Source organism: Dipodomys ordii, unplaced genomic scaffold (assembly GCF_000151885.1).
Source record: "Dipodomys ordii isolate 6190 unplaced genomic scaffold, Dord_2.0 Scaffold45, whole genome shotgun sequence".
NCBI lineage: Eukaryota > Metazoa > Chordata > Mammalia > Rodentia > Heteromyidae > Dipodomys > Dipodomys ordii.
This window is the reverse complement of record NW_012267261.1, coordinates 6,587,122-6,605,694: the sequence shown is the minus strand read 5'-3', so window position 1 is coordinate 6,605,694 and position 18,573 is coordinate 6,587,122. Positions and strand designations below refer to the sequence as shown.

The window sequence follows — 18,573 nt, the reverse complement described above, 5'->3', positions numbered from 1 at the left end:
ACTGTTGACATCTGAAGGAGACTTTGTGTTTGAAACACCTTTCTGGACACCAAGTGCTGACTCTTCCAGTCCTGATTTCACATTTTCTTTTTTTTTTTTTTCTCACATTTTCTTAAAAGATGTTGACCTTTCTCTGTGTCAGGCTCTTTTAGGCCTGGGCTTTGCAGACAGAAGCTGGCATGAGAGAGAAACATTCATCCCCTCAGACTTGAGAGTTTTGCTCAGAGGTTCAGAGAAACAACACATGTCATTGCCTCAGACTTCAGGATGTACTTGGCAAAAGAAGAAGAGTAAATGGAGCATGATCCAATTATACCAATGACAGGAAAAAGAAGCCAGGTGAGAGGGACTACCACTTGTTTGCATTTTATTTGAAAAATGCTTTGTAACTATCTTCTGATGAAGCAGGAAGGAGGCACAAGTTTGTAGATAGACTTGAATTGTAAAAATGGAATAGGAGTCCTAAAGAAAGTTGAGTTATAGCAACGTGTATTAAATCTAAAACTAGGCCTAAACCTAGGTATTTTCTATGAAGTAGCCAATTAGATTCTTTTTCCTTCCTTCCTTCCTTCCTTCCTTCCTTCCTTCCTTCCTTCCTTCCTTCCTTCCCCCCCCCCCATCCTTCTTTCTTTCTTGTTTGCTTGTTTGCTTGCTTGCTTGCTTGCTTGCTTTCTGTTGATTGTGGGGCTTGAACTCTGGGTGCTGTCCTTGAGCTCTTCAGCACAAGGCTAGCACTCTACCACTTGTGCCACAGCACCACTTCCAGTTTTCTGGTGGTTAATTGGAGATAAGAGTCTTTGTGGATGTTCCTGCTTGGGCTGGCTTTGAACCTCGATCCTCAGATCTCAGCCTCCTGAATAGCTAGGATTACAGGTATGAGCTACCACTGCCCAGCCCAATTAATTTCTTTAAAAGCATTTGTAGCTGAGCACTGGTGGCTCACACCTATAATTTTAGTTACTCAGGAGGCTGAGATCTGAGGACCTCAGTTTGAAGCCATCCAGGGCAGGAAAGTCCCCAAGACTCTCATCTTCAATTAAGCACACATACACACAAACCCAAAGCCAGAAGTGGAGTTAGTGGTAGAGTGCTAGCTTTGATAAAAAAAAAAAAACAAAAAGCTAAAGGATAGCTCAAAAATAGTGCCCATACCTTAAATTCAAACCCAGGACACTCTCATTCTCTCTCTCTCTCTCTCACACATACACACACACACACACACACACACTCACATACACAAGCATTTTTAGTTTGAGAGTAATAGATAGCTACTTTGTAAAGATGAAAAGTATTTACAAACTAGTAATTGTATACTTACCATAGTGATATAGCTGTGTATAAATATACACCTACACATACACTACACATGTATAACTGTGTATAAATATACACCCACATGTATATCTGGCATGCCAATAATCATATATTATATAGCAATCTTGTATAGTTTCCAGTATTAATTTGTTTCTGTGAGTACCAACATATATGTGTGTGTGTGTGTCTGTGTCTGTATGTGTGTCTGTGTGTGTGTGGGGTAGAAAACTTGCTAAAGTATATAGAAGAAATTTAAAATAAGCTGTAATTCCATTATGGGGCAAAAGTGACTTCCTAATTGACAACACCTCCCAGTATCCACACCATTGTATGGTTCTCTCTTCCAGAATCTGTGCTGGATCTCTCACTTGCTTTTGACAAATAAGATAGAGTAGAAGAGATACTTCATGATCCCTGAAGCTCAGTCACAAGAAACCTTGTGGTTTCAGCCTGAGTCTTTTGGAACACTTGTTTTTGGCAAATTCCCTCTTGGAACCCAGCTACCAAACCCCAGGAAGAGCCCACACAAAAACACCTGGGCTGACAGCCCAGCTTGGCACTTTCACCTTGCTGATGGCCTCCACTAACAGCTGGCAATGTGTAGAGCTTTCTCAGATGCCAGCTGTGGCTGAGCCTTTGGTAGCATCAACCCTGGCTGTCATTTTACTGCATCTACATGAGCCTCCATAGGAGAACCTAGCTAAGCTTAACTAATCTGTAGAACTACCAGGGACAATAATACAGCGCTGTTTTGAGCCATTGCTGTTTTAAGTTTGTGATTTGTTATACATCAACAGATACCTGACAAAGGTATGGGCAAATTTTGAAGCCCTGTATAAGGGGAGTTATGTTGAAGCCAGAGAGTTCCTACTCTTGAGCCAGTTAGGCCTACTTGTCTTCCTGCTATGTTACTCACTAGCTGTGTGACTATCTGTAGATGACTGGCTACTCTTGGCATGGGTGAGGTCAATACAGTGCCTATATCTGCCATGCCTGATGCTTATCTGTGCTGTTCTGTGAGCAAGCAAGAAGGGTGTGAGTTGGGGGAAAGAAAACCTTTGTTCAGAATTACAAGATGGCTGGGCTGTAGGGTGGGGTGAGGATCGGGGTATAAGAACATCTATTTTATCCTTACAGTAAGAGACAGTTGGTGCTCAGAAGGGAAATGGCTTACCCACAGGGTGGACATGAAGCCAGGGTTTTCACCCTGCTCGTTCTTGCCCTATATCCCTAAGTTCACATTCCATTACATAAGATAGAGCCTATTAAACAGCTTGTTTCAAAAACAAGTTTGGGAAATAAAGGGTGGTCTGGTGCATTTATCACTCATTTATTTACTGACTGACATTAAATGGACATTGGCTAGTGTTTCTGGAGATTTCCAAGAGAATCCTTAGCACTGTGAGTGCTTGGATGATGGGCAAAATATTCAGCATCCGCCACTCTGATGCTTCTCCCTGTCCAGTTCCCCTACAGAGACAAGCACCAGTACCTCCTGTGGGGGAAGCTTTTGCTTTCTACAACCTGCCATCAGAATGAAAGCATTAGAAAATCACCAATTGGCAACCAACATAGAAATAATTTATTTAGACAAGTCATCAGTGGATGTTAAAACCTAGCAGGTAAAAATGTGTTGAGGAATAGGATATTGTCATTATATCAAAGAAATTCCCCCAATGCTGTTCAAAGGCAAAAGTAGTGACTTTACAGAGGTCAAAGTCTGCGTCACTAAGTAATGAGGCAAACTGACAAGATGTGCTTCCTGATCAGAGGCAGTGACAAGAGCTGAGCATGGCTTCTGTGATGTTCCTGACAAAAGATGTGTAATCTGGATCTACTCAGAAGCAAACATTAGGTGACTCCAAATTGAGGGAGCTTTTACTAGATAACCAGCCTGTATTCCTTATACTGTTCCCAGGTCATGGAAGACAAGGAAAGACCAAGGAATTATCAAGAAGTGACAACTATTTTGCAATCCTGGACTAGAAATTGTGTTTTCTATCTTTGTCCAACTGACAGACATTGAATGGAACTGTGGAATACATAGTATTGAGATATTGATGTCAATTCCTAATGTTTAGTTACTGATATTAATTTCCTGGTTCTAATGTGAGTCTATTGTTGTGAACGTAATTGTCTTGTTTCTTGTATGGCCAAATATTTAGTAGTTAAAACCTTTCTTTTTCTTTTTTATTCTTTTGTTTTCAGCTGCAGTTATCTCATTTTGGCATTGTACTACCTTTTACATCTTCAAGTGAAATTACCAAATAATTTCAATTAACAACCTCAATTTTAGTTAATTAAAAGACTGAGTTAATTAAATAACCAGAATTCACTTAAAATAAGGAAATGAATCAAGCAGTGCTTACATACAATCTAGCTGACAGAATCCTAAATTATGGCCTCTGTTAGGGGAAAAGATGGATTTCTTGGTGGAAAGCAGTTTGTGTTCTGACAAAATTAGAGTGTGACTCTTAGCACGTGTCTAGATCCTTGACTTCTCTGCCATCTGTGCCATATATCAAACTCCTAACGGAAGGGACCACTTGTGACTTCAGTCATCTTGAGGAGGAAGAACTACAAAATAGGGACAATAAACCCCACTTATGAGGATTACAGGAGGCAGCGAACATGAGGGATCCAACCCTGTGCCTGGCATATAGGCACTTTATCTCATTTTCAGATGATAATAGATAGTTCATCTTCATCTTTTAAAATGTAGTATAAAAATTAGTATCGTGGTCTTTTAATAAGACAGGAAACCTGAAGAGCCACTTGCCTAATGGCTACTCCGTTTGCAAACTGGGCCAAAGGTGTTGCTATGGAAAAAAAAGAAAGTCATATGTTATTGTTTTTTCCCCTCTTCTGCTGCAGAGAATGGGTTGTTGTTTCCCTGTGCCTCACAGAGAGACATGTCTGAGTTCATAAAACAAGGAGATGGGGTTATCTCCTCCAAAGTTGTCATGACATGGCTTCTGGAACCTTAAGTGATAAAAGTCCTGTTTCTTCAGCTGCTTCGTGATCCTCTACAATAGTGAGGGCTTTCCTATCAGAGGGAAAGCTGTGTTCTTAGCCTCAGCTCTGTTCACTCGGCGGGCAAATCTCAGAGGTACACCACACTTCTGGCTATAGATCTTCCAGTTGTTCTCAGCTGGAGGAGGCTGAGGAGACCTGGCCTTGAGGGAGAGGGTGGTGGTTAGCTGCAAGAACCCACTTGAGAAGCCTGCTGAGTGGATGGAATACAGAGCGTTCTGCCCTGGAGACAGAGCAGCAGATGACTGTGCACCCAGCAGAGAGCTGATGCCAACAGATAGAAATGGTAGAAATATGAAAGAGGTATGTGTCATACGTATGTCCCCTAGAGTTGTTCAGCCAAGGTCTAAATAAATCCTATTCAACCCCAAAGCAGATAATGATTTATACCCTGTCTCAGAAGGTGCACAGGGTGAGAAAAGAGGCTGGTGTGACCCTATCAGGGAAGGAAAACTCACATCAATTCGTAGTCATTTGTCCGTGAAGAAGCTGAGACATGATAGCTATAGCTAGCCCTTAGTTTCTGTGCTTTGTTTATTCTGAGATGGGCAGTAAGGCCAGAAGAATTTGTTATAGTTAAATACAAAGCTGACTATGGTCATGAATTTCAACTTCCTGGCCCCCAAAGCTTTCACTAGAGTCTCTCACAGGCTGCATAAATCACAGTTAGGAGGCCTGCTTCCTCTCACTCACCCTCCCTCAGCGGTGCAGGCGGCTGCTAATGTGGAAAACGTAGATTAGCAGGCAGGAGGCAAGGCCTTCAGGCCGGCCAAGCAGAGCCTGCAGACCTGAGTGCTGTCCTGACATCCAGGGACCCGGAAAGTGAGGGTGAAGAGCAAGCCTGGGACTTTGGAATGTGAATTCCACTTGCCATCTGTGTGACAGTGATAACTGGTTGAACCTTTTTGGTTTCCTCATTTGTCAAGTGGAAATAATTATATTAATCTCACACTGCATTTGAATGATGCTCTGAGCATGATATATTTTGGCTATTGCCATTAAAGACTTCTAACTTTGCTGGCATTAAATCTTTTTCTTTTTTTTTCTGAGTTTCTTCACTGATCTATGCTAAGGGAAAGGGAATCGAGGAGGCTTCAGGTTCCATAGGGATGAGGGACTTGAGGGATGGCTGTAGAAGCAGTGACTTTTCTTGGTTCATAGAGGTCTCTCAGTCACTTCATAGAGCTAACAGGGAATAACTGCTGTTTTTACCCTGGATGTGCAAGTTTTTCTCATTTTAAAATATAATTGAATGTTGAGCTGGTGGCTCACACCTGTAATCCTAATTACGCAGGAGGCTGAGATCTGAGGATCAAGGCTCAAAGGCAGCCTGGACAAGAAAGTTTGTGAGACTTTTATCTCCAATGAAATACCAAAAAAAGAAAAAAGCCAGAAATGGCTCTCTGGCTCAAGTGGTAGAGCACTACACAGGCCCTGAGTTCAAGCCTTAGGACTGGCACATATACACACACACACAAACCCAAAAACCAAACAGACAAGGAAACCATAATGGGTTTTAAATAGAGGCTTCAGAGATGGCTGAAGGCTTTTCTCAGAAACATGTATGTGACAGAGTCATGTGACCAAGTACAGTCCATGTGCAATTGCTTTCTTGTTGGGCTGTCTTGTAAAAGTGGCCTGAATTCTCTAACCTCAGGTGCCTTATTTGGAAGTGGGAGGTAGTAACACCTCAAAGAAGTGCAGGGGTGACTCCTTAGCTGAGTCAGTTATTGTGGGGGCCTCAACATGGGCCTGGCACACAAACCCCTATTCCTGCTCCTAGAGAGGAAGTGTTTTTCCGACCAGGCTGGAGGAGTGCCAGGAATCTGTGCCCAAGGCCTAGATTTTTGGCATGTTCCACTCTGTTCCTCCATAGCAGCTATTCCCGTAGTTAGCCAGCTGCCTGGCAGCTGGGCTTTCCATTGCAAAGGGAATAGTGGAGGGGACTTTCAGGGCCAGCTGGGAATTGACCAAGTTTCCTGTTGGATGTGACAGCAGCCACAGTCAGCTCCAGCCATCGATGCCCTCAGAGACAAACGACACGGGCCTGTGCGTTACACTGGATATGGTCCATCACATGCTTGGACCCTCTAGTGGGAGAAATTGGGCTGGTGAGGCTCGTGGGGCTGGTGGGGCACAGATTGTGCCTGTCCTGCAGGTCCCAAAATAGCCCCACTGGGGTCATGACCTCTCTCATCCATGGAGGAAGTCTCCACCCCATTCAGTTGTCCTTTGACTCCTGAAGGTCTAAGGTGCTGCCAAAGACCAATTAAAAAGCCCCCAAATATGATAAGACAGGTGGTTAGTTGCAGCAATATTTCAACATGGACAGCAGGAAAACAAATTCCCAAGTCAGGCAGCTGCTTCCTGGTCCTCTGTCAGGATGCCAGAGTCACGTACTTTGGGGTTGTCATCATTTCCCTTCTCCGCAGACCCTCTCTCAGCTAGGAGCTAGTGGGAAGCCAGGCTGATATCTGGGTGAGGACTCTGATGTGTTGTAAAGTTATCTAAAGGGGGGCCTGAAGTTATTTCCCACCTAAAGAGAAGGCACGTGCACAGTTAACCTGCCCCTCCCTGAAGGCTGCTTGCAGGCGGTACACCCTTCCTTCCCTAAACCCAGCTGGTCTTCTCATCCTTTTCTGAATATTGTGTATGTTAAGATGTATCAGCCAGGGATTGTTTCTGGAGATGGGAGAAGGGATGGGAGAAGAATCAAGGTCTTCTTTCTTCCTCCTCCTCCCCCTCCTCCTCCTCCTTCTCATCCTCCTCCTCCTCCTCCTCCTTCTCCTTCTCTTCCTCCTCCTCTTCTTCTTTAACATTTTTCTTTGGCTATTTTTTTTCCGGGTATCATCAGCTACTCACACTGGGTTGTAATTCCATCCACAGTCAGATGACAGGCCTTATGGCTGTTTAATTAGAAGCTGATGATGAGTTGTCCAAGCCTGTTTCTGCAGGGGATATTAGGTTGAAACTCTCCATGCACTACAAACACTGAGACTGTAGCCTTCTGCAGCACTGTCCTACCCAGCCTGGCCTCAGCAAACTCAGGGATCAGGCCGTGGAAGCAGTTGTCAGCCCCTTTAGGCCTGAGAGTCTAGGAACTCCCAAGGAGTACTGTCCCCAGTCAGCAGTGATGCTGGTCATGGGGTCTCAGAGGTCTTAAAAGCCGTGTCTTTAACTAGCTCTTTCCATCTTGCCCATCATTTTCCAGTTTGTTAATAGAGCCATTCCTTTAGTCTGAAAAGGGAGCAAAAGAAAATGAGGGCAGACAGACAGGAACCCTTATAGCCCTAGGCTTAGGCTCAAGTGGATCTTAGTGTCTTTTCCTGCTCTAGATGGCATGGCTCACATGGTGGAGCCCCTTGAGGTAGGGGAGGGGATTGAGGAAAGCCACTCTGAACAGTGCTTCAGGAGAGAGTAGTTGTAACTCTGTTCAAATATCCCCGATAACTGAGCTCTAGGTTGCATAGAAACTGTCAGGGTTCATTCCAGCCAGTCCCTAAGGTCAAGACAGCTGCTTGGGTTGGTGTAGAGGCCAGTAAGGGAGCAGAGGAAACATGGATGTCCTAGCTCTGCCCTCCCAGCCAGTTCCCATCCTCAAGGAGCATTCTCTGCAAGAGTGATGACAGGTGTGGAACAGTGGGAGGCAATAGCCATGCAAGACTGAAGAGGCCACAGCTCCAGCCCACGAGTGTCCAGATAGGCCAGGGCAGGAGGCACTCATGTCACTCCCGCTAAGTAAATAGGATGGAAATGATCTATACAGCCCTGAGGGTATGCATGGCATACAGTAGGAAGAGCTTCCATGAACCAGTGGACTAATACGGGTGAATGGCTTCTCCTGCCATCAGAAGTTCCTTCAGTTGCAGTGAAATTATCCCCTTTGTTTTCTTCCTCTAAAATCACAAACATGGTCAGGTTGTTATAGAATTTTTTTAATCTCTTAAGGTCTCTAGCTCTTCTGTGTGCCCTTGGCTCTTAGGTGGTGACAGTGGAATCAGTAATACACTTTCCTGAGTGAGTGTCTCATCAGAAGGGAAACTGGCTTGCTAGAAGGAGTATAGCATGCTGGGTTTTCAAATCAAGTGGACTTGAGAGCCCTGTTCCCTCCTGGACTTCTATGATTTTAGACAAATGCCCTTAACTTCTTCATACTTCTCTTTCTTCATCTAACATTGGGAATAATTCCATTTAATATTGGGAATATATGAGAAATAAACTATATCTACTTAAAGCCAGGTGCTGGTGGCTCATACTTGTAATTGTAGCTACTAAAGAGGTTGGATCATGGTTCAAAGCCATTCCAGGTCTAAAAGTCCAAGGGACTCCATCTCCAAAATAACTAGCAAAAATAGGAGACTGAAGACATGACTCAAGTGATAGTCCACCAGCTGAGGAAGGTTGAAGTCCTTAATTCAAACATAGGCACGAGCAAAAGAAAAACAAACAAGCAAAAAAGCACCTAAAACTAAAAAAAGGGATGTATGTGCTTCTATGTGGCCATCATTGATACTGTTAGAAGTAGTCCCTACCTCATACCTAAAATATATGTAGAGCTCAAAAAATTGACCTCCCCAATAAACCCTCAAAGGAACAACAACTCAGTTAATAAATGGGCTAAAGACTTCTCAGATGAAGAAGAAAGGCCAATAGATACAGGAATAAATGTTTGATAACTCTAGCCATAAAAGAAAGCAAATCAAAACAACATTAAGATTCCACCTCACCCCAGTTAGAATAGCTATTATCAAGAAAACCAACAGTAACAGATGTTAGGAATGTGGGCAAATGGGAACTCTACTACACTGTTGGTGGGAATAGAAACTTGTTCAACCACTCTGGAGCGTAGCATGGAAGTTTCCCAAAAGGCTAAACATAGAGCTTCCCTATGACCCAGCAGTTTCACTCCTGGACATTTATCCAATAGACCACAAACGAGGTCACACTAACGCTACCAGCACAGCCATGTTCTTTGCAGCATTGTTTACCATAGCCAAGCTATGGAGTCAATCCACATGCCCCTCAGAGGACTGGATCAAGAAAATATGATATATATACACAGTGGGATTCTATGCCTCCATCAGAAAGAATGACATTGCCCCATTTGTTAGGAAATGGAGAGACTTGGAAAAAATTATATTAAGTGAAGTAAGCAGACCCCAAGAAACATAGATTGCCTATTTTCCCTCATTTGTTGTAACTAGAATATGCCTATAAATCTACAAGTAAACATACTGGATGGCAAAAGACAAAATACACTTGGACATGATAAATTATACAGGACTCTAGACATTTACACAGTGAGGCTGAAGGAGGTTATTCTTAGGAGAGGATCATAAAGGTACAATAGCCATGTGCATATAATCATATAAAATGATCTTTATTGAAATGAACTCCAAGAAATGAAAATTAGAGGGTTATTTTATTTTGTTTTTTGTTTTTGTTTTTTTCTTTGTTGCTGTTTTTTTTTTCATTTCTGTAGCTTTTGTCCTGTGTGCAAGTTTATCTGACTTGGGGAGAGTTAAGGGGGAGCACAGAAAGTGGGTAGCAAAGGGTGAACAAATGCATCAGTGATACTCACTAGACACTATGTTGAAAATGAACTATACATCTTCTGGGGGAGGGGGACTAGTAGTGAAAACTGGGGAGATAAATGGGAGAAGAGGTGAAACTGTTCAAAAAGAAATGCACTCATTACCTGACTTATATAAATGTAACCCCTCTGTATATAATCTTTACAATAACAATTAAAAAAAAAAGTAGTCCTTAGGCCATGAGGATGAAGTCTCACTGCTTTCTTTTTTTTTTTTTTTGGTCATGTGGCTTGAACTCTGGGCCTGGGCTCTGTCCCTGTGCTCTTCAGCTCAAGGCAAGTGCTCTACCACTTGAGCCAAAGTACCACTTCTGATTTTCTAGTAGTTTATTGGAGATAAGAGTCTCATGGAGTTTCCTGCCTGGGCTGGCTTTGAACCGGGATCCTCAGATCTCAGCCTCCTGAGTAGCTAGGATTACAGGCGTGAGCCACCGGCGCCCAGCTAGTCTCACTGCTTTCGTTGCCCTGTCGACACCACAAAATTGCTAGCATGAATCCTGGACGTTGCCCATCTGCTAGACAAATGCTCCTGTCCCTCACCTTCCTTATCCATAGAACCTGGACCTTTGCTGGGGATGGTGGGCCATCCAGTCCCTATTTCATTGGGCTTCTACCTTACTGTACATAAGAGCTGCCTGAGACCCACAGGAAAGGGACCAACAAGTGTATGCTATGGTCCTGAGAAAGAAAGGAAAGGTTCAGCTTCTCAGCCACAGATGGCCAACCCTTGGTGGCTCATTATGACTTCTTGGTGGCTGCAGTTTTCATTCCTGGACATTCTTTCCTGGGATACAGTGTCCTTCTCTCGGGTCACCATCCAGATTCTTCCTCTGTTAAAGAGCTTTGGTAGCAGTAGCTACCTGTTGCTCTATCCTGAGGCCTGTGTCTGCTCTCCACCCCTTGGCCTAGGGCAGATTTCTAGGAACTTAGCAAAGTCCCAACACATGACTCTAGACATCCAGTCTCCCAGATTATCAGCTGCCTGTCCTGACTTCTGGGCGATTGCTTTTGTTCTTGTTTTTAGGTGCAGGACGGAAAGCAGTCGTTTTGGTCCTCCTGTGTGAAATGTAACATGGGCAGGCAATGGGGTCCTCAGAAGTCTGGGCAGACTCATCTTCCTGTATTCTCTGATAGCCAAAACAGCCTGGCGTCATCCCCTGTGCTTTTCTTTAGTCAGAGCTGCTGCTGGATTCTCATCTGATTTTCTTTTCTAGAAAATTATGTACAGTGTCAACTAAGGTTTTGTTTCTGCGTCACAAAGGGAAGTAGAACAAGAAACAAATGAATCAGTTTTTCTTGAATCGTAAAGCTGAGATTTCTTCGTACACTAATTTAGAAAATGGCTGTTGAATAGTACAACATTCCTGAGTGGTTGCTGAATACCAAACCCTGAACAATGATGAATAGAGGCCAAAGATGGAGCCCTGTCCTCAGAGGGCTTTTGTGACAGCCTGTCCTCAGACAGCTACAGGGCTCTGCGGCAGGGCAGGCAAGAAAAGACAGCTTAGTCCATCTTCTCTTTCAGGAAGTTTTCCTTGACTGCTTCATGCCTTAGCCACTTCCTTGTCTCCAGATTGGATTCCTAGAGCTGCAAGACATTTCTACACATAATCTCACCCTCTCTGCCTTACATTATGAAGCAATTGAGGTCTAGAGAAGCTGAATCCTTCCTGTCTTTCTCAGGACCATAAAATTAATCTACAGGAAAACTAGAACTTGAGCCATGTACTCTGATTCCCAGGCCAGGCCTCATCCTTTGCGTAAGTTCTTGCTTTGAGGGGGTGGATGGAATTGGAAGAGATGAGGGAAAGCTATGGAAGGGAAGACATTAACCAAGATGCATTGTACTCATAAATTGATATATTGAATTGGAATCCCTTTGTACAACTACTTAAAGATAATAAAAATGTTTAAGTACTTGCTCTCCCTCTTTTATCATTTATCCCTACATGCTCCCTCCCAGGAACCTTTATGCGTTAGCACTGGCTCTCCTTCTGTCCCTACAGTGGAACTGTGTATCATTCACACCCTGCCTGGTATCTGGGACTGCAGGAATTGGTCAGGCTTAGCTGGGCTTAGGACACAAAGTAAACTTAGCTGGGCTTTCCTCTTGTGCCCAGTAAACTACCATCCTCCTCTTCAGCCCACCTCAAATCATCCAGAGCTCTTCTCTGAATAACTAGAACTCCTTTTGTCTTGAAGACAATATGTTATTTTTTATATATTTTTTGGCTCGATGAAAAGTATTTATTATGGTGATCATCACTCATCTTTGAAGTTTGCTCCTTGTTATATATTATTATATAAAATACAAAACTTTGGGGGCTGGGAAGGTGGCTCAGTGGCAGAGCGCTTGCCTTGCATGCATGAGGCCCTGGGTTCCATTCCTCAGCACCACATAAGCAAAAAGAAAAAAGCCGGAAGTGGCGCTGTGGCTCAAGTGGTAGAGCGCTAGCCTTGAGCTGAAGAGCTGAGGGACAGCGCCCAGGCCCAGAGTTCAGGCCCCACGACTGGACCCCCCAAAAAAAAACTAAAAAAAAATACAAAACTTTGTAAGTTCCCAATTTTTTGTTTGAAAATCTATATATTTATTTAACAGTGGTGATATAATATGAATAATCATCAGATGATTGTTAAATTGTGAAAAAGAAGCACTAGTAACTTTTTTTTTTGTTTTTTAACCAGATAGTTATTTTACTTGTTCTTTTTAAAAAAAATTTCCCCTACCATCCCGTCCCTCCCACCTCCTCAACCAATCCCGCCCCCCCCCACTCCTACATTGTAAAGTTCATTTTTCGACATAGCAGTAGATAGTACGTTAAACACAGTTGCATGTGAAATCTCTTTGCTTGTCTCTGGGACAGCATCTTAACTTGACACATACCCGTGTTTACAGAACTATACACCCTGCAAACCTAGGGTGCAAGCCCATGTGTCAACTTAAGGGCCTAAGATGTAATGCCTTTTATTTCTCTCTCCTCCAAAGAGAAAAAAAAAATCTGGATCCTTTCAGTTTTATGTAGAGCATCTGCAGAGCATGTCTTCCAAGTCAGATACCTTGAGTAGTAAAATGGTATATAGTTAATACAGCTGGACCACAGGCCTAAATGGGAGCATATGGTCACCTGGTTTAAATGGAATGAATGCCTGCAGTTGGAAGGAAAGATGTGGGCTATTGTTTGTGAAGATTTCTAGTGCAAAGAGGGGACTGCTGGTCACTGAAAGGCTTTTGTTTCCAGTGGAACTTGGCATCATACAGCAATCACTGCAACAAGCTGGTGCCTTTCTCTGTGCCGCTTGTATTTCTGTCAATGGCTGATACTCTCAGGGTGTGCCCGGATGTGGGTCTGTTTTATTGTCTTTTTGTTTTTTGAACAGGGTCATCTCTGTTTAGAGTGAGAACTCACTATGTAGCCCCAACTGTGATCTGGACCTTGAGATCCTACTGTTCCATCTCCTGAATAACTGGGATTCCAGGAATGTGCTACAACACCTGGCCTTATTGTCTTTTTTTTTTTTTCCCCTCCAGAGATCCTGAGGATCATTCAGCTGGACCTTGACCTAAAGTATAAGACCAACATCCGGGAGTTGTTTGAGGAATTTGACAATTTTCTGCCGAATGCTGTCATTGGCATAGCCAGAGAGATGCAGCCAGTGTACAGGTAGGCAGTGACCGTCAGGGATCCGTCTTCACCCTGTCCTGTTTTCTATTACCTGGCACCAACCTGACCCCTGTCCCTTTTTATTTCCCCTCCATTCTCATGACAGCTGGGCTTTCTTGCCCTTGAGTCACCCTGATACTGTCAAGTGTGTATCGCAGAGAAACCTGGGAGCCAGGAAATGTATGGACATGTATTTAAGAATATTCTCTAAAGCATTATTTGTAATACCCCCAAACTGAAAAATACCTTACATGTTCTAGACAGAAGAATGGATTAATAAAATGTATTTACTCAACTGAGTAGTTTATAGCAGTGAAAGTAGACTACATAGTAGCTGCATGCAATGGTGGGCAGAATTAAATGGTACTCTTTAGGGTGGCATACACAACTACCAAGGAAGTGCTTCTCAAAGCCACTTTGTGGGGCAGGAGCACATGAGAAAGATTGTGCTTTATTTCTTCACCTGGATAGTTATGAGCTGTGCATGCATTCTTCTGTGTGTAATGTATGTCTTACAGTTCAACAACAACAAAAACATGAGAGAAGAATAGCAGAAGCAGGTTTTTATTAAAAACTAGGCTCATGGCTAGCAGGCAAGCTGATAGCTTGCACCAACACCAGCACTGACCATGTTGGTTCAGGAAGAGCTGAGATTCTGTTGTCCCCAGTCCCTAGGGTGTATGGGCTCTGTGACCCCAAAGGCTGGCGGCTCCTTGTGAAAATCCTGGAACAAGGCCCAGTCACTGGTTTAGCCATGATTCTTTGGCCTAGATCACATAACAGAAAATTCCTGCAAGGACTCAAATGAGTTGATAACTCCTGGGGCCTTGTGGGCTGTCCCCCCATAATCCTCACTCCAGAGCCACTGGGCGAGTCTTGAGTTGAGCAGACTCCTCCTTCATTCCTTTACTTTCCTACAGGGTGTATCTTCTCCGTCACCTAGGAGGTGACAGAGAAACATTAAACCAAGACTTAGATGCTAGTGCCAGCTCTTCTACCATACCTGGGACCTTGGTGGCCCTCTGAGAAGGGGTACAGATGAGCTCCAAGACCTCTCTCTCTCTTCTAACTCTGAATTTGGCTGGTACAACCCCACCAAAGCTGCTTGTCCACATGGAGCTCTCTCATGTACTGGAAGGCTGGGCCCTGGGGACACTTGATGGGGCTGAAGATCAAATGCACTGAGAGCAGCAATGGCTGCCAGCCCTGGCTTAAATTCTTCTTGAGCTATACACATGGGAACCTGGAAACCTTATTATACTTAATTTAGATAATTCGGGCCAGAATTTATATTTATGGTCAATCTAGGCTTTTTTTTTTTTTTTTGGTCGGTCGTGGGGCTTGAACTCTGGGCCTGGGCACTGTCCCTCAGCTCTTCAGCTCAAGGCGAGCGCTCTACCACTTGAGCTACAGCGCCACTTCCGGTTTTCTGGTGGTTTATTTGAGATAGGAGGCTCACGGTCTCTCCTGCCTGGGCTGGCTTTGAACCGAGATCCTCAGATCTCAGCCTCCTGAGTAGCTAGGATTACAGGTGTGAGCCACCAGCGCCCGGCTCAATCTAGGCTTTTATAATAGTGCAACTTACATTAACCTGATTGGCTTTCCCAAAAGAAACATCTGAAAGATTATAGATTGAAAATGTAATTGAGTTTTTCTTGCCCTGTGACTCTTTAGTTACTATGATGTACTTGGAGATCCATGAGATCTCACTGTGGGCTGAGACCAAGAGTGCCATTTACAGGGCTTGAGCATCAGAATCAATAGATCCTTTTGTGCCCTCTCCCTTGCACACATTGCTAAGGACTTCTAATAATGAAGGCTGCACATGAGGCCTGGGCTGCTGCCTGCTGCTGGCTGTACGGAGTCACTTTTTCAAATATGCATTTTGGTATCTACTGGGGCTAAGAATGGTTTGGTACTGCCTGGCAGCACACAAGAAACCACGTGCTTTTTGCCTCTTCTACAAGAGAACTGGAAACTTCAGGGACCTAGAACATCAGTGACAGTTGCTTGCTGCTTCAGTGTCTCAGCCTAGCTGGGGTATGAGGACAGAGGGTTGGGGAGGGAAGAAAGAACTAGAAAGGGAAGGGAGAAGGAACGCTATGTTTACAGTAGGACAGGCAGAGCTGGGCCTTTGTCCTGAGCCGAAGTCCTGGCCCTTTCTTCCTTGCACGTGGCTGAACTGGCCATCTGTCCTGACCTCTGCCTGCAGAGGCTGCCGCTCACCATCCCCGCCTCAGTGGCCTGGCGAAATGTGGACCAGTTACTTAGTATTATAAGTGGATTCTGCTATCATCTGTGAGAGGAAAGGTAAATTAAGCACAAAGCTAAGTAACACAAGTATAACATGACTGGTTCAGCAAGTATGTCTGGGTCTGGCAATAGGTTTGGATCTTCTCAACTGTATTGTGTGTGTGTGTGTGTATGTGTGTGTGTGTCTGTCTGTCTGTCTGTCTGCCTGTCTGCCTATCTGTCTGTCTGTTCTGAGGCTTGAACTCAGGGCCTGGGCTCTATCCCTGAGCTTCTTTTGCTCAAGACTAGTGCTTTACCACTTACTTTAGCCACAGTGCTACTTGCAGCATTTTTGGTAGTTTAGCGGGCATAAGAATCTCACAGACTTTCCTGCCTGGACTGACTTTGAACCGTGATCTTCAGATCTCAGCCTCCTAAGTAGTTAAGATTATAGGAGTGAGACACTTGTGCCCTGTGATTGCATCATTTTTATTGTCATTTGGCTCACAGCAACTGTTTTTCAAAAGGACACATCGAGTCATTTTTATGGTGGTTTCCCCTTTATTGTATGCCGTGAATGTTCCTCTAAGCTCGGAGGAGAGGAGGGGAGAAGTGTTTCCTACTGTCCATTTGACAAATGACTTTTTTTTTTAAAACAATCTTTTTCTCTAACATACATCAAACTGTTTTCTAGACGGTGGTGTAGAGATCATGGGATGTTAGAACTGTGACAGATGATTTTTGTCTGAGTGTCTGTGAGACCACATCTCCTATGATCTTCTTCATTTAGAAAGCAGAGTACCTAGTCATCTTGGGTAGAAAGCTGTCTGTCCTTCCTTTTACCCCTTCTCTGTTTCTTCATTATCTAGACCCCACATCAGGTTCTGCATGGTGATGTGTCTGATTGGGTAAGTGGACATAAGGAGAGAATATTCTAGTGCTTTCTCTGTATAGGTAATTGTACTTCACAAATATATGCCATGTGAACTTGCTTCCTTGTGAGTAGAAAAGTTGAGGAAACTATGGATCCTCTTTACATGTTGTTTATAGATATTATAAAGGTGTACTAGCAGCTAGGCACCAGTGACTCACACCTATAGTCCTAGCTACTCAGGAGGCTGAGCACTGAAAATCATGGTTTGAAGCCATCCCAGACAGAAAAGTTCCCATGACTCTATCTCCAATTGAGCAGTCAACAAGCTCAACTGGAGATATAGCTCAAGTGGCAGAGCACCAGCTGTGCATGAGGTTAGGCAGATTGATGTGGAAGAAATGATATTAGCAAATTTGTTGTGAGACATTCTGCAAGCCACTTGCTTTTCTGACCTGATTTTCCCTCTGTAAGCAAGGATGCATAAATAATCACATAATTGTTGGCAAACTCAGATGAAGCAATGCACCTGGACTACTCAGAAGTGCTGGTATGAGGACCACAGGGAAGAATGCTCCCTCCTTTCTCGCTTTATTCCTAGCCTCCTAGTCTATCCCAGCCCAACCACACAGGACCATTTAAGCTCTAGGACACCTGTGACATGTAACTTTAGATGAAAAACACATATTAACTATGTTGCATTAACGACGCTGGACATACTTATAATCAATTATTTGTGCTATATCAGTAGTTTAACAGGTTGTTCTGTTTTCTTTGGTTATTTGTTTTTCAAAATCTGGCAGCACTACCTCTATGCAAGTTTCAAAACCTCCCTTTTCAGCAAGAGTCTGATATCTGGCTTTCCTGCTGAAGCCTTGAAGGACAGAAGCAAGGGGTGTGCATACAAGGGTGCACAAATGGACTGGCCAGGGGTAAGGATTGGGAAGCCACCATCAATCAAAGCATCCTGCGGCACTGGCTCACGTGTGCCACTCTGGAGCTCTGGAGGAGCCAGGAGCCAAGCTAGCCCAAGTCAACTGGAGAGTCTGTGAGACCAGGAGAGCTGGCAGCAGCTGTGGATCACAGGCTCCTGCTGCCCCTGGAGAGAGAAAGAGAGAGAGAGAGAGAGACAAAGAGACAGAGAGAGAGAGACAGAGAGACAGAGAGAAAGATCCAGGTTGCAGCTGTAGGTTGTGGTCACTGTGCCCTGGAACCTCATGAGAAGCCTATGAATGGGGGGGGCGCGTCGGGGTCACAGCTTTGGGTTAAGGTTACTGTTACCCTCTTCCTGCTCTGGCTGAGTCCTGGAGTGAGCTTAGACCCCCCGGGAGCCAGAGCAGGGCAGATCCTGTTAGCTGCCATTCATGCACACCAGGCAGGAATCTGCTTTTGTGATCAGTATTTTAATAGTGTACACACTTTCACCTTCTCAGGATCACATGACTTTTTTTTTTTAATTCATCGCATTGTGCCAGCCTAACCTCCTTCCAGATCCTTGAAATGAAATGTCTGTGCAGTTTCTTTGCAGCTGTCTTATTCCATTCCCAAGACTCTTGGGAGTGTTGGGGAGGAAGAGAGATGGATCGATACCCACCACTACTTGTGTGATCTGTTCTGTTCCTGTGTGATCTTGAGCAAGTTTGTCAACCACTCTGAGCATTAGTTTCTTTAGCTGAGAAATGTGGAGTTGATGGCAGTCCTTGGCACAGAGAAGCACTTAATAGTATGGCAGCATTGGTGGCCACAGTCCCAGCTTAGCTGGGTGCCAGTGACTTCTGCTTGTAATCCTCACTAGTGAGAAGGCTAAGATCTAAGCTAGTCCAGTCAGGAAAGTCGGTGAAACTCTTACCTCCAATTCACCACCAGAA

General features: G+C 44.1%; 1 protein-coding gene across 1 annotated transcript in view; it reads left to right on the top strand.

Annotated features, from left to right (window-relative positions):
• The window catches only part of Xxylt1 (xyloside xylosyltransferase 1), a 141,933-nt gene that overhangs the window by 65,572 nt on the left and 57,788 nt on the right, over positions 1-18,573 (top strand). Inside the window, exon 3 of the mRNA XM_013019369.1 lies at positions 13,470-13,602. Coding sequence (XP_012874823.1) covers positions 13,470-13,602 — 133 coding nt within the window. The remainder of the gene's footprint in view (positions 1-13,469; positions 13,603-18,573) is intronic.